At 48.5% G+C, this 24,199-nt stretch overlaps 2 protein-coding genes across 2 annotated transcripts; one reads left to right on the top strand and one right to left on the bottom strand.

The window, feature by feature from the left end:
• Positions 1 to 1,431: 1,431 nt before the first annotated feature.
• On the top strand, positions 1,432 to 11,737 carry SLA2 (Src like adaptor 2; the record flags this gene model as incomplete). Its single annotated transcript, XM_080925718.1, has 7 exons — positions 1,432 to 1,528; positions 4,544 to 4,643; positions 4,983 to 5,069; positions 5,472 to 5,575; positions 10,320 to 10,469; positions 11,174 to 11,306; positions 11,617 to 11,737. The coding sequence occupies 7 exons, from the start codon at positions 1,432 to 1,434 to the stop codon at positions 11,735 to 11,737; spliced, it is 792 nt and encodes a 263-aa protein (XP_080781844.1).
• A 1,099-nt stretch (positions 11,738 to 12,836) lies between these two features.
• Positions 12,837 to 21,132, bottom strand: LOC308426836 (GEL complex subunit OPTI). Its single transcript, XM_080924787.1, has 4 exons — positions 20,840 to 21,132; positions 19,178 to 19,281; positions 14,029 to 14,158; positions 12,837 to 13,069 (listed from the first exon to the last, which is right to left on the bottom strand). Exons 1-4 carry the CDS (start codon positions 20,951 to 20,953, stop codon positions 13,028 to 13,030), a joined length of 390 nt encoding a protein of 129 aa, XP_080780913.1. The 5' UTR covers positions 20,954 to 21,132; the 3' UTR covers positions 12,837 to 13,027.
• Between the last annotated feature and the right edge of the window lie 3,067 nt (positions 21,133 to 24,199).

Genomic DNA, 24,199 nt, shown 5'->3' on the forward strand with positions numbered 1-24,199 from the left:
GCTGCTTCTCCAGATGATGACACAGAGCTGTAAGACTGGGGTGGGGGGGGACACAGAGGAGTTGTCATCCCCACAAGGCAGCATGTCTACTGAGTGGGGACTATTCCAGGACATGAATGTCATCCCATGGCATTAATGAGCAACATGCTCATCCAGGCCACGTGAGTCTCTAGGGCAAGGAAGGCACCCACCATGCCCTCTGCTGTTCTGTGAGCTGCTGCTTCCACCCCCTGGCAGTACCTGGGCAGCTGGAAGGAACCAAACAGGTGAAATTACATCTTGTCCTCTGAAAGCAATGAGACCATGGAGAAGGATTAGAGAGCACGGCCCCCGCTCGGAAGCACCATAGTATTGGAAAAGCAGCTTTTTCTAGAAACCAAGGATCTGCTTAGTCTGAGGACAGGACACTCTGCTCACTTTGGTTCCTTCTGTTGACATGTGCTGATACTGGCCCTAACAATGCTGAGGACGGGGCACGGGACTACAGGGTAACGGCCGACTGAATGAACACTCCAGTAGAGCCTGCTCACAGTCACAGAGCTAAGAAGCAGGAGGATCACTTGAGCCCAAGAGTTTGGGGACAGCCTAGGGAACATAGCCCCAGTTCATAGTCTTACAAACCAAAAACAAAAGGAAACCATGAATGAACAAAACAGAAAAGGGAAAAGGAAGAGTCCAGGAGGGATTGGTCACATAGAACATTCAAGACCAGGAAGGAAGTGTGGCCCCTGGGCTGGCTTTCCAGGGCACTATCTACCAGACCCAAATGTTGGGTGTGGCTATCCCCACGTCTCAGATGAGGAAAGGGAGCACCAAGAGGGGAAGAGACTAGTCAGTCCCTCAGAGCCTTGCAAGCCACCACTGTGCCACACAGACGGACAGACTCCCAGCAGCCATTGGCACCAATCACTGTTCAGTGTCGCTTCTGCTTGTGACTCCCATTCCAAGACCTCTTTGCTCCTCCTTGGCCCTAGCCATGGTCCCTGGCATGCCTGGAGAAACCACAGTGTCTTCTGACTATCCCTGCCACCACCAGGCCACAGGAACCAAAGGAGGATCATCAGCAAAGGCTGAAAGTTTCTTAGGAAGCTTCCTGGGAAAGCATGGGGTCCAGACAGACACAAAGGAAATGGAAAAGGCAGGCTAATGCATGGGCAGAGTCACAAGAAAGGCCCAAAAGATTGAATGGAGAAAGACCAATTGGACACAGGAAATCACCTCCAACTTGTCCGTGGTCTTGGCTTGGCATCTGTTAGTCAGTCCAACATAGTGATGACTTGCAAGGTCCTGTTGAGATACTTCATTTTTGTGGTGTCTTTTCCTCAGCCCTGGCAGATCAGGTCATGCCTGGGTCCAAGCTGGGATCCAGGGATCTGTCTACATAGCAGGTCTCTTTTCAGGTTCAGTGTGCTTCTGGGATTCTGCTGAGGAATGATGGGAAGTTTGCCCAGCAGAGGAAAAAACTCCAGCCCAAGCTCCAGCTCCAGCCCTTCTGGACCAGGCCAGGAACCTGTGTCCATACAAACAGGTAGGTGATATCTGTGGGGCTCCCAGGCCCTTCCTAAGAATCATGAAGCTATAGAAACCCAAATCTCAGTACCTCTAGGTCTTTGGCCAACCACCCAAATACAACCCCAAGCTTCAGTGAAAACCCCTCCCAGTGAACCAGACAGGCTCCCAGCTTCTGTTGAGCCTGCAGTAGTGGTTAGAAGATTAAATGTGAGTGCTTGGGAGTGGAACAGTTTTAAGAACCGTTGATGGTTCCACTCCCAGCACATGGACAAAAATGTGTTTAAAGTTAAACATTGGGCTGGAGAGATGGCTCAGTGGTTAAGAGCACTGACTGCTCTCCTAGAGGTTCTGAGTTCAATTCCCAGCAACCACATGGTGGCTCACAACCATCTGTAATGCGGTCCAGATGCCCTCTTCTGGTGTGTCTGAAGACAGCTACAGTGTGCTCACATACATGAATTCCATACATACATATATCACATCCATACATGCTATATGGAGCCACAGTGGTCCACAAATAACAAGATCATCCAAACCTAGCAGCAGTGTTGGAAGGGTTTGGGGAGCAGTAAATTACCTATACCTGAGGCTGCAGTGCCAAGATGTTTGGCGGCTGAGCTTGGGCAGAAGCTGCTAGTTCTCAATCCCCAGATCCCTTAAGATGTGGGTTTTCTTTTCCTAAGCCTCTTATCTCTCTAGTACCAGTCTCCACAGGGCTGTGACATCCCAGTGCCTTTGGGGCCCTGGAGCCTTCTCATCTGCAGAGGGAAGAGACCTGGAAACCATAGGTACCACCTTCTTTTCCACTGAGCTGGCTGCAGTCACGGCTGCTGGATCATCCAGGTCTTCTGAGAGCGGCGACCGCCCCAGCAGGTGTAATGTGTTCAGGGGCTTTTCTCCTTCCCATCTAGTCTCCAAGGAAAGGAGGGTATCTCTCAATTATCTCTCAACGGAGCTGCCTTGTCCCAGGAGGAATAGAAGTTGTGACTGGCCCAGTGTAGGAGTCATTTGTTCTCCAAGCCTGCCTCCATCTTAAACTACAGAGACTCTACAGGTGTCAAGTCATGAGAAGAAAACTGAACACACAGGAATAAACAAGATAGGCCCAGTCCCTGCCCCAGAGCCGGAACCGAAACGGTTAGAAGTGACGGTTCTGTTAGGTTTGGTGGCAGGGTGTTGCAGGGATAGGAGTGTCAGGGGGGCAGGTCAGAGCAGCATTTCCAAAAGTGTGAAGCTGGGCCACAGGGCTCACCCTGTAGGTGTGCAAGGCCACAGCTTTCAGGAGAGCAAGGATCCTTCCCTGTACCTCCTCAGGGGTCATTGGGCATTCTTGGCTGCAGGGACAGCAGACTCCAGGCAGACAAGACTTGGGGTCTAAGGAGCTCTCTGCTGTGGAGGCTTCTACTAACCTTTTAAGAGGGAAGACCTGGGAGCAGGTTCGGTCCCACCTACAGCAGAGACCCTTCCACCCTTACCTACCTCCTGGACCCTTGTATGTCTGTCTGTCTGTCCTCTCCCACTCCTGGCTCTCAGCTCCCTCTTGAGCGCGTCCCAGAGTTCTGTGGGACTTTGGTCCTTTGGGAGCTCCTTAGAGACAAAGAACCCTTCCTGTTGGCCTTGGCTGCTTTTCCTGGAATTGATGTCCTTGTGCTAGCAAGCGTCTCTTTTGGAGAGCCTTACTGGGAAAGGATGGGGAAGGAGAGAGAGGAGGCAGGTGTATTAGGTCTCAGCAGACACTTGCAGGCTCTGGCTTAGGGAGGGATGCTTAGACTGGGTGAGCGATCATCTGCTTGCTGCTTAATGCCCAGCCTCCAAGTTGGACTTCATGCCCACTGAGTTCTCTTGACCATTTCTAGAGTGACTGGTGCCTTAGCTTCCCTCGGCTTCCATGACCTGGCCAATCAGTCTTCCCCTGCAGCCTTCGCCTCCCTGGAGGCCGAGCCCTTCCTGAGAGGCGCAGTTGTCAACCAGCCCCTCACACTCCCTCTTCCCCAGCCTGAGCCTGTGAGCAGGGTGGGATGGGGTTGGAATTATGCCCTTCTCCTTGCTGAGTGCTGCATCAGGGCCTTGGGACCTTCCTACACACACACACACACACACACACACACATTATCAGGGCAGTGCTAAAGGTCCAGTAAGAAGTAAAATGATGGCGGAAACCCCCAGTAGGGCCTGATGTACAGGGTCCAGGTTCCCTTAGTCATACACTCCCTTGGGGCACTTGCCCTGGTCAGGCCCACAATAGCAGCCTCTGGTGGCACTTCTCAAGGGCAGCATGGGCCTTTACTCACTGCCCCAGACATAGGCCACTGGGAATCCAGTCTGTGCCTGTGCACAGTGCTCATGACTTACATGTCCCGTTCACATGGACATAGGAGCAACAAGAAAGCCAGAGTCAGGTGTGTGGGAAAGAGCCCCATCCTGAAAAGAGAGGTTGTCTTCCATCCGCAGAGCCTGCTGTCTGTCTCCCGACAGACAGCACATGTCAGTGCTGGAACTCACCATGCTCTCAGTCCTGGGGCCCCAGGACAAGCTGTTAGCTTTCCTGAGTCCTCCTCTGCCCACAGAGCTGCTGTGTGGTCCCACCAGACCCGCCTCAGATCCATGTTGATATAGGCTTCAAGATGTGATGGGTTTTTTTGTTTTGTTTTGCTATGGTGCTAGGAATGTAGCCCGGGGCCTCGCACACTCTGGGCAAGTGCCGTTCTACTAAGCAGTACTAAGCACTCTGGACTGTGGGTTTTTAGTTTGTAGAATCCCTTCATCTGTAGAAAGACACACAGGGAGGTATGGCTAGAACCCAGATCTACCTACATGAATTGAAGGTCTTCATGGGAGCCCCCAAAGCGACCTGGGTTCTCCCAAGCTCTGTAAAAGCTGCTAGAAAGATTTCATACTTTGGGGCTCATCCCTCTCCTGAAGGGTGCCCGTGGAAAGGGTGCTTGAGGGGAGCCAAGGCAAAAATTAATTAGACCTCACATCTTGAGAGAGGACTGACCAAGAGGATAAGTGTGTCTATTCCTCTCTCTAGTAAGACACAAGGCCACAGCTGTGGCCCTGGGCAGTTTCCCAGCAGGTGAACAGGCCGGACTATCTCTGAGACTTGGGGAACCACTGACCATCAGATCTGAGTAAGTCGACAACACTGGGCCCCTGAGGTTGACCTGTGGGAGAAGGGATTCTTCTAAAACCAACAGGGAAGCACGGAGCTACTCTTAGAAGACTCCCATGTGACCATGTCTGGGTGGGTTTTTTGGTTTTTTTTTTTTTTTTTTTTTTTTTTTTTTGGCAGCCTGACACACTGCAGGGAGAGAGGTAGTGGAATCAGGCCTTGGGACAGGAAGCCTTGGATCATTTGCCAACCCAAGGAGGAGCCTGGAGTTGCCTGGTGTAGGGAATGCTGGGAATTGAGGGAGAAAGATGCTTTCAAACTTTAAATGAAGGTGGTGCCCTCTGTGATCTCTCCATAGGGATGGAGATTGGTGGACGGTCCAGTCGGAAGTCTCAGGCAGAGAGTATCATATTCCCAGTGTGTGCGTGGCTAAAATCTCCCACGGGTGAGAAACGACCCAGCTCTACCTTGGGACCTTCCTCCACTCTTCCCATACTGCTCTCTCTATTCAGGACCATAGGCTGAACAGAGCCTAGACCCTGCCCTCCAAAAGAGCAGAGAACAACTCTCATGTCTTGTTTACCTTGGCCTAGGAGACTTAGGAGCCCAGAGAAGGCCCCATAGAGAAGGTGTCATGGTGTGGGGCTTTAGAAGGTGGCCAGGATCAAGGGTAGAGGACACTGAAGGGGACATGTAGGAGACAGGCACAGTCTATGAGGACAACCTGAAGTAGGATCACTTCTAGGCCCAGAGGGTAAGGGAGGACAGATGTCATCAGGATCATACAGAGGTGTGGAAGGATTCTTTAAGACTCACAAGCCTACCCTGTCCCTCTTTGCTCCTCCAGATGGCTGTACGAGGGCCTGAGCCGGGAGAAAGCTGAGGAACTACTCTTGTTACCTGGGAACCCCGGAGGAGCTTTCCTCATCAGGGAGAGCCAGACCAGGAAAGGTGGGTAAAGCCGCCCCACCCCCCTCTCTAAAGTGGGGCTCAGGACAGGAGGCCATAGGAGACAGGCTGTCACTGTTCCAGGCAGCAGAGGTTTCTTGAGTCCAGCCAGGCCCTGAGGTGGAGACACCAGCCTATAAGGACAAAGGAAAGACAGTTTACTTAGGCCAATCAAAGGGAGAGTTCCTGGAGTGGGTACCTAGGCTTGGAGCTGAGCCACATTGTTTCCATGAGGATCCTTTGACGACAGAGCAAAGTGGGTATAATTCACCAACAGGGACCCAAGCTTAGTCTATGTTTTCGCAACCAGGATTTTACTTGGACCAGCAGTGGTGATTTCCCCCTTCATAAGACAGCACATGATATGATCTTTTGGCAAATGTTCATCACAAGCCAGGCACCCCAAAGACCTCAAGGGTCAACAATATGGAGTCAGTAATAACAGCCTAGGGAGGAGATGACACTCTGGAGTGTAGGTACACCTCCTGTGCCTGCCCTCATTGAGGGGGGCTGTCAGAGTCCTTATTCTCTACCTCTACCCTGCGTGCTCTTCCCTCATGGGCTTATTGAATGAACCTTCCTCCAGCCTCTCCTAATTTCCAAGAAACATCACCCCTCACCCTCAAACAGACCTCACACACGCTGGCTGCGGGGGGGGGTGGGGGGGGGGATGGGACATCTGGCCCCCGTGCAGCAGCTCAAACAGGAAACCTCAGTGGTGGTGGTGACTGGAACACTGCAGACCTACCAGCTGTGAGCTAGAAAAGCCACAGGAAGTGCTCAGTGCTCAGCTATGCACCCCACCCACCCCACCTCTGGTCAGGTGCAGTCACAGAGGCGCAGGGACCACCTGTCAGCTGTTCATTCTACCCTCTTAATTAAGAAGGAGCAGAACAAGGGAAATTCATGGAGGACCCAAGAGGGATCCATAAAGATCTTCAAGAAATGTGGGGACCAGTGTTCCCATTGTCAGAACCTAGTGTGTGTGTGAGGGTGGGGGGAGGTCCATCCAATCAGAAGGCCGCTCTCATTAGAAACAGAAGACCCTGAGTTAGAGCAAGGCGGTGCATGCCAGAACCACAGTACTTGGGAGACAGAGCCTAGAGGATCAAGAATTCAAAGTCACTTTGAGCTATGTAGAGACTTTAAGGCATATGTGTTCTGTGTGACACGCTCTCTTGTCAGAGAAGGCTAGCAGTGGTGGTGTCCTAACTCTAGCATTCAGAAGGAGAGGCAGGAGGATTACCTAGGAATTCAAGGCCAACTTGGGCTATGTCTTAGGGTTTTATTGCTATGAACAGACACCATGACCAGTGCAAGTTTTATAAAGGACAACATTTAATTGGGACTGGCTTACAGGTTCAGAGGTTCAGTCATTATCATCAAGGCAGGAGTATGGCAGCATCCAGGCAGGCATGGTGCAGGAGGAGCTGAGAGTTCTACATCTTCATCCAAAGGAAGCCAGGCACAAACTGAGCATCCTCAGGCAGCTAGGAGAAGTGTCTCTAACCCACCCCCAGAGTGTCTCTAACCCACCCCCAGAGTGACACACTTCCTCCAACAAGGCCACACCTTCTACTAGTGCCAATCCCTGGGCCAAGCATATGCAAACCGTCACGGGCTAATAGTAAGTTCTAGGCTACAAAATAAAATAATTAAGGCAGAGGGGGCCAGAGGATGCCTCAGTCTGAAGTGTTTGGACCTGAGTTCAGCCCCAGCACACGTGGAAAAAGCCTGGCATGGTGATGTATGCTTGTAATTTTAGTCCTGGGGATATGGGACAGGAGGATACCTGGGACTTGATAGTTTATACATTTAAAGCAAAAAACAAACAAACACTCTTCCCATGCTGACCTGTTAGAATGGCTGTCTCCCAAGCTTGACCCCACCTTTCCTCCAGGCTTCCTTTCCACAGCACAGCTTAAACGGAAGGGCACACCTACCTAGCCTGGGTAGAGATCACTAGCTCACTGCTTTTAGGCCTGTGGGTTTCTATCCAGGGACGCAGCAGAATTACCTACAGGAATACTGCACACCCAGTCTGCCCACTGAGTCTGGGGTTGAACATGCTCCTCTCTTACACTGCTGGCCTGGGGAACGTGTGCTGAGAACTGTCTCTTAGCTCGGGTGGGTCACCTTGGAGAAGCTTATGATACAGATGCTAGCACACCAAGCCTGAGCTGCTTTAATTGGCCAGGAACGTGTTCTGGGATCTGGAATCTGAAAAAGTGCCCTCAAGGGAGGCTCCTCACTGGACAAGGCATGTTTGTAGTAAAGTAGAGCAAGAAACCCCAGTGTGTGCTGGAGTTGGGAACTTACTTCAGATACTGAGTGACAAAGATCAAGATTGACACGAGTTCTATTATCCTGAGTGATGTTACAGAGTTCTGGTTCTCAGATCTTCACACACAGGAGTCATTGGGATGCTCTGGACCTGGTGACAGTGCTGGCTCTTGTCACCACAGACCTATTGGGGACAGAGGCCAGAAATCTGCCTCCTTCACTGGGTGGTTCTCCATTCTCTCAAAGTGACCAAAGAGAGCCCAGATCAGCAGTGAGAGAGGAAATGTTCACTTATACCCTGTGCATTTCAGCCCATATGGTACAGTAAGCACTGCCTGTATGACATCGTTTCTTCTCTTTCTGCAGTGCTGGGTATCGAACCCAGAGCCTCAGGTACTTTTTGTTTTGAGGCAGGGTCTCACTAAGTTGTCTGGGCTCTTTGAATTCATTCTGTAGCTCAGGCAGGCCTTGTGATGCCCCTGTCTCCACCTGATTTACCAGTATTACAGGCTTCAGCTACCGTGCTCAGTTCCAGGGTCAGCCTGGACCGGAGCCCGCTGTAGCTCTAAGGCTGGAGTTGTGTACCAAGGAGGAAGGCTGCAGCCCTGAGCTCCCAAGACCATTCTCAGCCACGCCCCCATCATGTCAGAGATCCCTCTAGCTTACCCGGTTATGGTCTAGGCCTGGGGAGCGCCAGGCTTGAGTTGACCCCTGAGTATTGCTTTATGAAGGAAGTCCTAAAAACTGCACAGGCCACACACAGGACTACCTAACATTCCTTCTGGTGCTGTCACCTTGTGTCAGCTTTGAGTTGGATGCAGTTTGGGAGACTAGGGAAGATGTAGCGTCTCCACCCAGGCTCAGGGCTGCCCGGTATCAGGTGGTAAACACATCCCCAGTGTTAGCCGAGTCAGACTTCCCACACTGTGGCTCCCAGTCTCCGGCTACAGACGGAAGGGCCTGGTTTCTGCTAGCAGTCACCGAGCCCAGTCGTTTGCCTCCTGGTGGAAGAACGTGGTGGAGAAAAGCTGCTCGCTTTGTAGCAGCCGGGAAACAGAAAGGCTTGCTGGGAAAAGCCGTCACGACCCCATCGCCTCCCAAAGGCTTCACCTCTGAACACTACTGCACTGCTGCCATGCATTCGCCTCAGGGGCTTTGGGAAGGCATTCCAGATCCAGATCGACACAGTGGGAGAGTTTGGGGCTCAGGGATGAGTGTCTATGAAGATGGGAAGATATCCCAGATATCCCAGAACCATCCTTAGGGAGACTTCTTTCTTTAGACGGCAGGTGTGCACCGTGCACGTGAGAAAATGTTCTGCAGAGAAGGGTGTGTTTCTGTCCTATTGTTGTGTGGCTGAGAGCCGGCGGCAGGGAAGAGAGACACTGTGCCTCTTCTGAGACCTCAAAGCCCACCCACAGTGGCATTTCCTTCAGTAAGGCCATACTTACCCCAACAAGGTCACACAAAAGAACAGGAGGAGCACAGGGCCAGAGTACAGAGAATACTGGGTGCTCGCTGCCTGCCAAACAGGGCTCACGGTCTGAATGCTCGAAGCTGTTGAGGTCATTAATCCCTTCGCTCCTTTAGTCCCAGCACGGGAGAGACAGAAGCAAGCAGATCTCTGAGTCCAGCAGGTTCCAGGACAGCCAGGGCTACACAGAAAAAGTCTCAAAAGACAAAACGAAACAAAAACAAACAAAACCAGATGGTGCGCCTTAGCAACAGGAGGGCTGGTGTGGGGGGCAGGGGTTCCACAGAATGTGGCTCCAAGAGAGACAAACCTAGACAGCCTGGTTTATGAAACAGGTGTCAAAGAACTCGGAGAGTGCAGTTCCTCAGGAATGGCTAGTTTTCGTTCTATTTTAGTCAGTCTCGCTGTGCATCCCCGCCCAGCCTAGCTCTCTCTATGTTGACTGGGCTGCCTCCCATCAACTGCCTCTCGTCATAACCTTGCTGAGCGAATGTCCTCTGCAGCCCCCATCGCCAGTTTTGAACTTACTAAGTTATGCTGAGCAACTCTGTAACTTGTTGCCTCTTCATTGTTTCGTCTTTTGAGACATCCTGGTCTCAGCTGAGGTTGGCCCCAAATTTACCATGTAGCCAAGAAGGGTCTTGAACTCTATTCTCCTATTCTGAGTGCCGGGTTACAGGTGTGTCCCAGCACTCTTGCTACACACTTAGCATGTGTTCTGGAAGGCATTATTCTACTTTGTGAGAGGCAGTGGGGATTCCCTAACACAGTGTGCACACCAGGCCCACGCTTTACCCCTGTACTTTATTTACTGCACACTCACGTAGTTCAAGGACCACAGAATCCTATTACAACTAAGTCTGTCTGCCTTAGACCCCAGCATCCCCCTGAAGACTGGGCTGTGGTTATTGTTTTTTCCTTCTTCCAACCTACACAGGGCTGGGTCTCTAGCAGGACCTCAGATCTACCCTGGACCCTTTAACTCCACAGGCTGCTATTCCCTGTCCATTCGACTCAGCCGTCCTGCATCTTGGGACCGGATCAGACACTACAGGATACAGCGTCTTGACAATGGCTGGCTGTACATCTCACCTCGCCTCACCTTCCCCTCACTCCATGCCCTGGTGGAACATTATTCTGGTATGGCTTACATTTTGCCTCCACTGCAGCTTGGATGGGACCAGTCAGTTGTGCCCTTCGACGCTTGACCTGCTGGAGCTATATAGACAGAGGCACTCTTGCCGTCTATCCTTATGTAGTCCTTGTGCTGAGATGTGGGTGGAAGCTGCCTCTATCCCACGCTGACAAAGCTTGCCAGAATCTCACAGGCGACAGTAATTTCAAATCAATGTGCCCCGATGCTGAGTTCTTCCTACAGGAACCAAACTATGCTGTTCCTGGGTGCAATGCAATCCTTAGCATCTCTGGTGTCACGGAGACAAAAGGGAAAACCTTATTTTCAGTGGTGGTGCACACCTTTAATTCCAGCACACAGGAGGCAGAGGCAGGCAGTACCGAGAATTCCAGGAAAGAAATAAAGGTGGTGTGTGTGTGTATGGAGGGGGACACCTCTTGAGAAAGGTGACTTGGGGTTTCCTACAAGGCTGTTCTACAGTAGAAAAAATGGTTCCAGGCTGACCATTCCCTACTTGCTTTTCTTTTGTTTTACACCGAACTAAGTATCCCATAACTTTGCCTCAGCTGACCTTTTACTACATCTCAGCCTTTGAGAACCAAAGCTTGAGACTTCACTTATTACGTTTTGGCAAACATGTCCTCAGTATGCCAAGCACAGAAAACTCCTGGGGCAGGTACCATATCATGGGCTTGAATCTCTTCCGTAGAGCTAGCAGATGGCATCTGCTGTGCCCTCAGGGAGCCCTGTGTCCTGCAGAAGCTTGGACCATTACCCGGCAAAGATACACCTCTCCCCGTGACTGTGCCAACATCATCACTGAATTGGAAAAAGCTAGACAGGTAAGGGGAATATTTGAAACATAAAGGCAGAATAAGAAATAGACTCACAACCCACAATGGGTCTGTCAGGGACACTTCTAGAACCCAGCCCAGGCTTGAGTCGTATAGAGGACAAGGCAGTGTCGGGGGAAAGAGAGGGATGGACCTCAGGGAAGCCAGGGTAAGATGAAGGTCAGAGTGGGTGGGAGAGCAGAGTCCTGAATTGCGGGTGGATAGAGGAGCCTGGGTTTGTGAGCCACATGGTGCTGTCCTGAGGGCAGTGAGCCATGTGGTGAGCAGAGGAAGTGACTACCTGATTCCCCATCTACAGCAGCCTCCTGTTCTTGGAAGCACCTGCCAGTGGGGAGGCATCTCTTCTGAGTGAGGGGCTCCGGGAATCCCTCAGTTCCTATATCAGCCTAACTGAGGAGACCTCCCTGGACGATGCCTAGTCCTAAAGCAGACAGCTAAAGGAACCAAAGCTGTGGCACCTACAACTCCAACTCAGCTGATGCTGACAAAGCTCCCTCCAGGCAAGGCTGTGAGAGCAGAGACAGTTGGAGTGGGGACACAGACACATTCAGGGCCTCACCTGGACCTTCTGATAAGCCATTTATCTTCTTCCGAGGTCTCATCCCTGCCTACAATTTCTAGTCTGTGTGCAACACAGTTTAGAGCAGGGCCAAGCCTCTACAGCGTTAAAATACTTCTGAGGTCTGATAAGTCACTTGCTGAGAGGAATGTTCAATACAAGCTAACCAGCTAACTAGAAGGCAGAGAAACCTTCACTACCATGGAAATAAAAAAATATTAGGAAAGCTCACAAGTCTCTTTCGGAATGCAAGCACATCTCAGATGGTAGGATGGCTCAGAAAGCAGAGACAAACAGAACACTTGATGGCTTTACCACAGCAGACCCCACCTAACTCCCATGCAATGGGAAGGCTGACAATCCAGACCTTCCCATGATCTCCCATCAAGTCCTTTCAGTCAAGCTCAGTCTTCATCCAAATAGTCAGGTCCTGTCTTGCCACCTGGTGGTCAAATATAGAATGACACCATTTAAATCTCACATCTACACTAGTCATTTAAGTGCTGGTGAAATGCCAAAACCAAGTCAATAACCTCCACCAACTCCAGCCAAAAGGTGAGGAATCTGGCTGCTACTGCTGCTGTGGGAGGAGAGGGGGAAATACTCTTGCTATACTTGGTTCTGAGGGTATGGTCAGTAGGTAAGCAAGGCTTTACTAGGCATGGCAACACACTTTCAGTTAAAGATTTGTTTATTCAAGTATCTGAAAACATCCTACAATGGAAACTTATTAGATGGCTGCTTGTATTGTACCATGGACAACACACATGGTGTTTTCAGAAGACTTGAGATGCAGTGATGGTTTAAAAACTGTACACCTGACGGAGAACCAAGGAAGACAATGTTTTATCTGGATCCAGAGGCACATCAGATTTAACAGCAGCTCCACTTGGCAAACAGCTGTTACATGATGGTATCCAAGGAAATTGTTAACGATGGACAAATTCAGAAATGCTTCCCCAAAGGCAGATGGTTCTTTGAAAAGTTTCACAACCCTTGCAGAAAACACTGATGCCCAACATGCTGATTCTAAGTCCAGGAGACGTGGGTCTTCTCGGTTCCACACAGCAGGAGTGCCCCAATAAGCATGTATCTGTGCTGTAATAAAAGGGTCCTTTGGACTGGACAGAAGAGAAGGGAGCAAATGCCATCAGTCATAGTGGATGGCAGTGTAAAAGATGATCCAAATGACCTACAGGAGACACAAGCAACATTCAGGTCATCACCTGAATTAACACAGGCTCCTCCCCCACATGAAGATGGAAATGGGTAAGTCTGAGGTCTTTAGGATGTTCATAAAAAACATCAAAGAAAAGGTCTGTTTCCATGGCCACTTACTTCCCAACACTCTCCCTTCAGATACTGGCAACCACTAACCTACTTCTGTCTTATGGCCCTGTGTATTCTAGACATTTCACTGAGGGAACCATGCAGCCCTTTTCGATTTCTTATCTATCTTATTCTATTTCCATTTGGCATAGTGTTTTCAAGATTCATCTATATATAAGGACCACAGACAATTATCATTTTACTGTATGGATAGAAGACATTTTTTAAAAAAAGAAATCATCACTTTTAAAATTTTTTTTTATTATGTATGATTTCACTGTAGCTGTCTTCACACACAGCAGAACAGGGCACCAGATCCCATTACAGGTGGCTGTGAGCCACCATGTGGTCGCTGGGATTTGAACTCAGGACTCTGGAAGAGCAGTTAAGACCTCTTAACTGCTGAGCCATCTCTCCAGCCCTAGAGGACATTTTATACTTCAGATGACAGCCATGTGAGTGGCTCACTTTCCCTATATGAATATGGATATGCTTCATAGCAACAGTTTTGGCTTTTTCCTTTCTTTTGAGAATATGGTCTCTATATAGCTCAGTCTGAACTCAAATTTATAATTCACTTGCTGGGATTACAACTGTGAGCACCACACCCAGCTCCAAACATGTACTAAAAACATTTCCCAGTTGCTAACATGTAGTTGGCAATGGGCCCTGGACCACATCTTTTGGAGGACTCTGCTTGAGAGGCCACTGGAAAGAACAGTAGCCTCACTACATAGCATAAGTCAACTAGTGCTTTCTTTGGGTGACCTGACATCTCATAAAATGAACAGAAGCTGTTGTAAAACTACCAGCTACACGTACCATGAACAAGGCAAATGATGTCATAAACCCTTCTTTGGTGAGCTCCCACGTGCCACCATATTCTTCCTCGTCAATTTGTAGGTAGTTACTGAAGTAGAGATACAGGACTCCTGCATTGATCAGGCAGAATCTGGAGGGGGATAAACACCAAATACAAACTGTAAGCTCTGAGCATTCCCCGTGTTCCAGTTTATTCTTTGCCTGTGTGCTGTGTTCCCACCTTGCCCTGCGAGTGTGTGGGATGATGCAGTGACTGTTTCCAAGGAGTGAAGCAGGCTGCAGACTGGTGTTTGGTGGACTCTCTGGTATCCTGCAGGAGGTAAGAGGGTGGAGTGTACAGGCTTTACAAGTCATGGGCTTCTCATGAGCGGAAGGAGCAGTGGGGGAAGTCTGCTTCCCATCTGTCACTCATGTTTCAGGACTGGAGAGCACATGTGTCTTGGGGATGAGCATGTGGCTCGAGAGGTAAGAACAGACAAAGGCATTTTATACCCAATGACTGTGAGTGCGATAGTTCTTGGATTTCAAAGAAACAAGGCTTTTGACTATACCGTAGCCACACCCTCATCTGCTTCCGGAAACCTTGGCACCTGGCCACCTCCTATCCATAAAGGACCTTTATTTTTAACTTATTAGTTCTAGCTGGAGACTAATACTGGAAAGCCTAGATAATTAGATAAAAGCTCTGGAAATGGTCACTCGAATCTATAATCCAATTCTTGGGAGGCCGAGGCAAGAAGGACTGCTGTAATTTCAAGGCCAGCCTTGGCTAGAATAAGACTGTCTTTAAAAACAGAAAACAAAAAAGGGCTGAAGAGACGGCTCAGTGGTTAGAGCACTGACTGCTCTTCCAGAGGTCCTGAGTTCAGTTCCCAGCAACCACATGGTGGCTCACAACCATCTGTAATGGGATGTGATGCCCTCTTCTGATGTGTAGACAGATGTTATGTGCATACAAAACATATAATACATAGACAATTATTTTTAAAAAATCTGGGTGATAGTGCTTTATGTCTTTAATCCCAGAGGATTTTGAACTTCTGTGAGTTTGAGGCTGGCCTGATCTACAATGTGAGTTCTAAGACATCAAAGGCCAGAGAGAGAAACCCGGTCATGGGGGTTAGCCCACAGTGACAATAAGCTGACATGGAAAAGGACCATGGAGCCAGTAAGTGGGGTGACAAGGCAAAGGCTGACATAGGCACTTCCTTTCAGAGGTAATATCTGATGCAGACAGATGCCACAGAAATAAAGTCATTAAATCTATGGTAAGTGAGGTTAGAGGCAGGGGTGAGAAAGCCCTAGAAGGGCCCCATCCTGAATGTGTTTCAAGAATGAGTATCACTTCATCTAAATGAGGAAGAGAGTCACAGCATGTAGACCCATTATCTGAGGCGAAAACAAGTTAATATTTCAAGGTCATTCTTGTATTTGAGAGGATGAGGATGAAGATTAAGTCCAAGGTCAGCCTGCATAATACAGTGAGCCCCTGTCCATTGCAGTAAACAAAAGGGCCAACCTGAGTTCAATCCACATGGTGGACAGCACTGACTACGAGTTGTCCTCTTACTTCTCCATGGAGGAGTGGCCTTCACACACGAAATAAATCCATGTAATATATACATAGAAATTACAGTTTAAAAAGCTAAGCTTTAACTGAGCACACAGTGATCCCTATGCTGAACTGAGACCCATAGGTGGGTCGTCAATACAATACCTCAGTAGACAGAAGAGCTGTCAGCCAGTTCTTGGGCAAATTACAAAAAAGCATGAGTTCACTGTAACTGACTGCCACAACAGAATGAAGTAAAGCAAAGGGAGCTAGACAGGGCAGCTAACCTGGAGAAGAGGGAAAGTCACTAGGAACAAAGCCCAGGAGGTCAGCCTAAAGCAAAGGAAACCGGGGACAGAAATAACAAAATCAAAGCTCTTAGCTTTTCCAAAGCAGGGGAGAGTGCCAACCCAGAGGAAGTCAGGGTTTGTCCAGGGTGAGAAACTGGCTGTGGAGACAGTATGGGACCGAATCTCAGAAACGGGCAACTCTGGCACAGCAGCCCCACACTCTGGCTGCGTTAGTACAAAGTGCATTCAGTTTCTTGTTCTCTCAGACACATTTTTCCACTTTCTGTAAATCTACTCACATGACAAGAGCCGTGGACTGGCCCATGGCATGACTGATGACCTGGTTTCCACTTAGCAGGTTACTCGTTCATCCACTTAATTCACCTGTCAGTCACTTCTTGTCCCCATTTTACCGAAGAGGAAACTGACCTCAGATAAATCCAAGATTGTATAGCTTCAAAGTAGCAGACCTAGACCCTGAATGCAGGGTTTTCTATGCAGTTTTAAAGGCTGTGTACACACAAAGGAAGAACAATGAACTACTCTGGTACTTGTCAGATCATTCCCAGACCTGCATGTCTTCAGAGAAACCCTTTCGGAATCTTATAGGAGGGCTAGGCATGGTGACCCACACCTTCAGTCCCAGCACTAGGGTGGCAGAAGCAGATGATCTCTCTGACTTGGAAATCAGCCGGGTCTAAAAAGTGAGTTCCAGGCAGCCAGAGTTACAGTTAAGTTGCCATCTCAAAAAAAAAAAAAAAGGAAACCGTAACAAAATCTCACAAAAGGGCCTCAGTGAGCAAAGGCATTTGCAGCCAAGCCTGCTGGCCCAAACTCAACTTCTAGGTTTCCACATGGTGAAAGGAGAGAACCTACACCTTAAATTGTTCTGATTGCCATGAAAACTAATAAAAACCAAAATATTTTTAATGTTTTAAGGGTTGTGGAGATACATTAGTTGTTAAAAACACTAGTTCTATAAGCATGGGGATCTGAGTTCAAATCCCCACCATCCAGTCATGGCAACATGTTTGTTATCCCAGTATTAGCGGGCTGCAGACAAGCAGACCCCGAGAGCTTGCTGGCAAGCCAGCCTAACTTGGGGTGGTGAGCTACCAGTTCAGTGAATGACCCTGTCTCAAGGCAACACTGCACAGAACAAAGGAAGACACCCAGCATCCTGTTCTGGCCTCTGTAAGCACATATACTGCATACTCACATGTGCATGTACCATGCACCAAAGTGAAAAGAATAGTCTTGTAAGGTCTGATGGGTGTAGGGGCTCTGAACTAGGACCATCTCTCCATTACACGAGCGGCCCTGGAAGTTGAGAACTACTCTGGTCTTTAGAACATCATCCCGTCCTCTGGCACTGTTCTCTGCCTTTTCTTTTAGCTCAAGTGAGGTGATCAGCATCCTACCTTTACACCTCATCCACATAAGAAGAGCTGTATGAACCACAGGTTCAATATCTCGTCACCCCAACCCATCTTAGGCATCCACAGCATGAACTCTTAATGGTTTCCTTATATAATGCCTTGCTCAGTATACAAAAATGTAGGCCACCTTTGTGGTTAGGTGGCACAGAATAGTAGGTCCCTCTCCTCAGTTTTTGTGTGGTTTCAGTTATTTACCATCAGTCATGGACAGATAGTTAATTCCAAAAATCAACATGTGCATGTAAATAAAATGCACGCATTCCAGCTGCAGCCACTCAGGCTGTGTGTGAAATCTGCTTCCCTGCACCATCCCTCCATTTACACTGTAGATCATTCTGCCTGTCAGTCAGTAGTGGCTTGGTTATCATAACCTGTGATAATATCAGTGCTTGTGCTCAAATAACCCTGGCTCTACTTAGTAACAGCCTCAACATTCAAGAGTGATGCTAACAATCTGGATATGCCAGTAAGTACTTTCTGCAAGTCACTGCCAGAAGTAGTAAACAATAATTAGGTATTTTGAGAAAGAGAAAAGAACCAGGTAATTTTGTTACAGTTTATATTGTTATAGTTGGTTTTTTGTTTGGTTTTTTTAGAGACAAGGTTTCTCTGTATAACAGCCCTGCCTGGCTGGCCTGTAATTCATAGAGACCTGCCTGTCTCTGCCTCCCTAGTGGCTGGGATGAAAGGTGGCTATAGTTGTCATTTTATTAGTTACTGTTGCTAATCTCTCACACGCTTTATTTGCAATTTTAAAAAATGGTTTTCTGAGACAGAGTCTTACTTTATGTCCTTGGCTGGCTGTCCGGCCAGAAACTTACTATGCAGTCTAGCTGGTCTCAAAGTCATGGAGAGCTTCCTGTCATCCTCCTAAGTACAGAGATTACAGGCATATACCATCATGTCTAGCTCTTCATTTACAACTTAAACCTTTTCAGAGATATGTAATAGGTTGTGGGTATCCGCCAAGGGTCTGGAATAGATCTGTCAACAAGAGGGACTACTATATATTTCTTTTGGATTACCACTGTCCAAGAAAGTATCCAACTCTATTTCTGAAACTCACCTCTCCCTCTCTAAAGAACTAGTAAGAGGGTGGAGAGATGGCTCAGCGGTTAAAGAGCACTGATTGTTCTTCCAGAGGACCTGGATTCAATTCTCAGAACCTACATGGTAGCCCACAATTGTCTGCAACTCCAATATCTGACCCTGTCATACAGACACATGCAGGCAGAACACCAACGCACAAAAACAAAACAAAACAACAACAAAAAACAACTAGTACCTCACTTTTGTAAGAGCTTACTCACAGTTCCAACTTAAGCTCCTCTACTTCCCAAATTCCCACAAAGACCACAGCTGTTGCCAATAAGTAATACAACTACTTGCAAGAAGGCACGTTAGACCCATGAATAAACAGACTAGCCCAGCCTTTAGGACAGTAGTCTGACATGAGATGCTCCTGGGCCAAGGAACTAAGGAACACCGCACCAGTCCAGGAGTGCTAATGCTGACTGCTTTAGAAATCAGATGCACACAGTGTAGTCATAAAAGGAAAACAGAGCCTCAACCTGAAAAGAAACCAAGAACCAACCAAGCATGTTGATGCATGCCTGTAAATACCAAGAGCACTTGGGGAAAAAGGCAAGAGAATTGGGAGCTCAAGGGGCAACCTAGGCTACATGAGATCCTGTTCCTCTAAAGAATTTTTTTAAAAATAAAAAACAGAAATGAGATTCCTGAGCACAGTTGTATCAAATCCTAGCATGTATCAGGCCGAGGCAAGAGAACTCTGTAAGTTCTAAGCTCCAGAGTGAGCTCTTGTCTCAGACAGACAAAACCACAAGACTGTGATACCCAAGACTTACCCTGCTATTCCCAAGAAGCCTCGCAAGGGCAAAATGCCCCAAATGACACCCAAAACCACAGCGATGATCTGTCGGAACCAGTAGATCACATCTAAAAATTCATCCTATAGAAAAGACACAATGTATGCATTATCTGGAGTGACTGCCACAAGACAGCTACAGGTGGAGAAGCAAAAATCTTACTAAGTATTTCCTACAACCTCATTATGTAGCCCTGGTTGGCCTATGTAAACTAGGCCTAAGCTCTGGAGTACTGAATTACAGTTGGTGTACCACTACTAGCTTGGCATGTGGTTCTTTTTATTTTTTTCTAAATTTCTTTATTTTGTATGTATGTTTTACCTTAATATATGCATGTGTACCATGTATGTGCCTGCTGCCCATGGATGCTGTATGAGAGCACTGGATCCCTTAGAACTGAAGTTACAGATTGTGACTTCCCATATGGGTGCTGGGATTGGAGCCCACTCTAAACTGCTGAGGCCTCTCTAGTCCCCATATGTGGTTTTTTGCTTGTTTTCCAGACAGAGTTTCTCTGTGCAGCTCTAGCTGTCTTGGAACTAGCTCTGTAGACTAGGCTGGCCTGCAACTTAGAGATCCTCTACTTCTGCCTCTCAGTGCTGGGATTAAAAGCATGCACTACCACCACCTTGATCCATGTGGTTCTTCTGTCATTTCTTCTACTGACAAGGGAAAACAATGCATTTAGACATTAAGTGGTTAATTCCAGAACCCATACTCTACTGTGTTTTAGAGATCGTTACTTCTTTAAAAGAAGCCACATGGATGGAACACTAGCCACAGATAACCCTTAGTTGATCAGCTAAGTTCTAGACAGTCTCCAGGAAGAACTATTAACCTCAATACCCACCCTTCCTGTACAGTGACTTTTGAGAAAGCCAGAGGAAAGTACAGTGGTGGAGAAGAAAGTGCTTTAGGCCTGTGCCAGCAGATCTGAGTTTCACCCAACAAAGAGCATTCAGCTTTGTGAACTGCCCTGGACTCCAGACACCAGTCCTTGGACCGGAGAAGATAAAAATATATGACACAGCAGATCACAAAGACTACAGGTTTTGCAAGAGCTGGGCAGGGCTGGGGGCAGGCCAAGGGCACCTTCAGGAAGTCCGCCCCACTCCATGGCAGAACTAAAGGAAGGAAAGCCCAATTTCAGCAGTCCAAACAACGGAAGGAGTCCAAATATAGCATTCTTTTCAAACCATCTAGAGTCAGGCTGCACCGAGACAGTTTCAAAGATCACAGAATGGAGAAAAGATAGGAGGCGTTTACGCTCAGATCCAGCGAGTGCATCTTTAAGTCCCCAACCTCTTCTTACCCGTGTCTAGCGACTTTCTTACTAACTCAAACCCTCCTAAGGGGATTTAGACCCGGCTCTCGAATCGTAAGGCTTACAGGGCATGTCTTCCTTTTCATCTGATCGAACAAGGGGAGAGCCACCCTCCTAATATGCAGACTAAACGCACTTCGGAGATTCCGCACCCGGCACGTGCGTCGTCTTCAGAAGCGCTAACTACTTCGGATCCTGCTGAGCAAACGGCGAAGGATGGCAGGAGCTCCGCTCGCTCCACGAAGAGCCAGCACCCTCGCCACCCCGCTCCCTGTTCCCACGGCCGCGCCCGTCCTCCCTCGCCGGGCCTTCCGCACCTTGTCGTCCCAGGCCGCGTCGCTCCGCAGCACCTTGCTCCACACGGACACCTTGAGGGCCCCGTTGGCAAGCTGCGGCTGAGGCGGCTCCTCCTTCCGCCGCCCGCCGCTCATCCTCCCGTCGCGCCGCCCGAGCCGGGCGTGGGGCGCGCGGGCCGGGCCAAAGGGAGTCGGGGGTCTGGGATGGCGGGTCTCGGCGCGCGGGACGGCAGCGACAGTCTTGGCAGTGAGATCCCGGAGCACGCCGAGGTTCCGCCCGCTCTGCCAAGCTGCCGGCTCGCTAGTTCCACGGAGCAGGCGCCGCGGAGGGAGGGGTGGGGCCCTTACGACGTGCGCACGCAGCCAATCGGCGGTCACGTAGCGGTCGGCTCCAAAGCTTGGAGACGCCTCAGAGACAGCGGCCTCCGTGGGCGGAAGTGACGTAGTTCCCGTCAGGCACGAAGTAGGGTGAGCGAGAAGGGACAAGTGAGGCCCGGAAGCGGCCTGTGCGCGAGGAGGCGCTGTGGAGAATGAGGCACAGCCCCTCTGAGGAAAGCCGAGATGTGATGGTTCTTTGCCGGGTGATCAACGGCTCATCCCATGGAACGACAAGTAGAAGTGGCCTTGCATCCTGCTCCGCCTACTGAGCTGTGTCTTTGGTCTCCGGAAGCCCTGAGCTGCCCCGCTGGAGTTACCCTCTCTGATTTATCTCCTAAACCTACCCGGTATCCACGACTTTATTCACGGAGTTAATTCATCCACCGTCATGACTATGGAAAAAAATAATAAAGTTCCCTCGCCTGGCGATGGTGCAAGCCTATCTACCTGCTGGCGGATGGTGGGTCCTGGGTCACGTCAACCTGTCTCAACAGGAAAAAGAATTCTGTGAAACCTGACGTCTCATCTTGCGCAGCATTCTCTCCTGACAGATGTGAGGCTGAGATCCCAAGAGAAGATAAGGCAAGTCGAAGCCAGTGGAGAACTCCGCTAGGGGAGCTAGGTGTCAGGGTATCAATCTATTCAGTCCTCACCGTGTGTTGTTAGCCCTTCACCGAATATGTTTTGGACGGACTGAGGGACTGCATTCCCTGCGAACTTGTACAAAGACATATTCCAATGCATACTATGACCTGTCCGGAATCCCAGCCCAGTGAGGAATTTTAGGCTGCCCTGGCTACATTCCAAAATCCTGTGCCACGGCTGACCTGGGTTACGTAGCTGGGCTGGACTACCATCAAAGTGGGAGATGCTGTCTCAAAAAATGAGCAAAACCAATCCCATCGTCCACATGGTGCCGCACACAATGTCCTATGCAAAGCCAATAGATCAAGGGACATCACTTTTAAAAAAGACTTATTAGGGATAGTGTTCTGCCTACACGTACACCCGCATGCCAGAAGAGGGCCCCAGTCCCCAGTTCACATTATAGTTGGTTACGAGCCATGTGGTTGCTGGGGACTGAACTCAAACGACCTCTGGAAGAGCAGTGAGTGTTCTTAATCTCTGAGCCACCTCTCCAGCCTGGAACATCACTGAAAAAAAAATTTTATTTATTTATTTCATGTATGTGAGTGCACTGAACTCAGGAAGAGCAGGCAGTGCTCCTAACTGCTGAGCCATCTCTCCAGCCCCCAACTTTCATTCTTTTGCTTGTAATTTTCAGTTTTCTAGCACCATCTATTGAAACAACTATCAAGATGCCAGTACCCTCCCCAAAAGTCTTTTACGCATTGGCCTTGGGCTCTTCTTGAGAATCATCTGACCAGCTTCATTCATGTAAAGGTTATTTTAGGATTCTCTGTCTACTGTATTGGTCAATATGTCTGTTTTCATGCTAGCGCCACTACTGTGACTTTGTAGGTTGGTTTTTTATTTGTTTTGTTTTTTCTTGAGACAGGGTTTCTCTGTGTAGCCTTGTCTGGCTGTCCTGAAACTCATTTTGAAGACATGCACCACCACCACCCGGCTTAATTGTGTAGTTTTATTTTTTTAATGATTTCATACATGTATGGAATGTATCTTGGTCATTTTCATTGTCTCTAATTACCCTCCCTTGTCTTATTCCATCTAAACCTATTTTTGCCTAAAAGTCTCCTCCAATTTTCATGTTCGTTTCTTTCTAAAGATTTGTGGGGTTTTTGTTTGTTTTGATGTGTATATTTTGCTTTCATGTATGTGTCTGTAGCACAGTTGTGTTTGGTGCCCAGGGAAGCCTGAAGAGGTTGTAGGATTCCTTTGGAACTGGAGTTGAGTTGTACTTGTGAGCAGCATGTGGGTACAGCTTGTATTCTTCAAATTTTTTTTTCCTGTAGACCAGGCTGGTCTTGAACTCAGAAAGATTGACCTGCCTTTGCCTTGTAAGTGTTGGGACTAAAGGCAGTTTAAATTTGGGTATGTGAAAGCATGCATCTAATCAGAGGGTTATCTCATAGAAGTTCCCTCCTTCCATCATGTGGGATCAGAGTCAAGTTGTCAGACTTGGCAGCAAGCATCTTTACCCACTTAGCCACCTTGAAGGCCTTCTGTACAGTTTCTTACCAATCAGATTGCATTATCTTTGAACACATAAATTTTGTTTTGTTTTTAAATGAAGCAGGGTCTTATGTAGCCCAGTTTGGTCTTACTTTGCTGTGTAGTCAAGGATGACCTCATATTTGGTATCTTCCTTTCCCTATATTCCAAGTTGTAGGATTATAAGCATTCACTCTCATACCTGATTAGTTTTATGTAGCAATAGGACTTGAACCCAGGGCTTCCTGCCTGCAAACCCCCAGTGCAGGTATTACAGAATTGCACTAGCACACCCAGCCCCAAACTCCTGCAAGTAGCTTTTACAGGAAAGAAAAAACAAAAGCAAACCACCACTATTTGTGTTAAAAGTTGTGAAGTTCAACTTTAATTTTTTTTAAAAGATTTATTTTATGCATGTGAGTGAGCTTGTCTTGAGGGCATCAGATCCCATTACAGATGGTTGTGAGCCACCATTTGGTTGCTGGGAATTGAACTCACATCCTCTAAAAGAGCAGTCAGTGCTCTTAACCACTGAACCATCTCTCCAGCCCCTTAACCTTGTTAAATGTATCAATTTTTGTTTCTTCATAGGAGTCAGGCAAGTTTATGACAGTTGGAAGGATCTGGGATCCTGTCATGTAGCTCAAGGTGATCAGCAACTTAGAGGATAAGAGCCACTGGAAACCTGGACAGTGCTTCTGGTTTTCTCTGAAGTTGAGCTGGGGAAGCCCTAGCTTCCAAGGTGTGAGAGTGACTTGTTCCCTTTCTGAATTCTCTTAAGGCTTAGGAAGTAAGGAATCTGGCTGAATCCCAGGGCACCCATCTGGTTAAAATAAACATCTTGGGTGGTCTAAGATGGAGTGTAAGAAC

The sequence above is a fragment of the Micromys minutus genome (genome assembly GCF_963924665.1).
Source record: "Micromys minutus genome assembly, chromosome: 11".
NCBI lineage: Eukaryota > Metazoa > Chordata > Mammalia > Rodentia > Muridae > Micromys > Micromys minutus.

Bases quoted from the DNA above. Each gene is read 5' to 3' on its own strand.
- LOC308426836 (XM_080924787.1), bottom strand. From the start codon at position 20,953: ATGAGCGGCGGGCGGCGGAAGGAGGAGCCGCCTCAGCCGCAGCTTGCC. The intron at 19,282-20,839 runs GTGCGGAAGGCC...TCTTTTCTATAG, and splicing joins ACGCGGCCTGGGACGACAAG to GATGAATTTTTAGATGTGAT. The intron at 14,159-19,177 runs GTAAGTCTTGGG...ATCCCCCTCCAG, and splicing joins GGCTTCTTGGGAATAGCAGG to ATTCTGCCTGATCAATGCAG.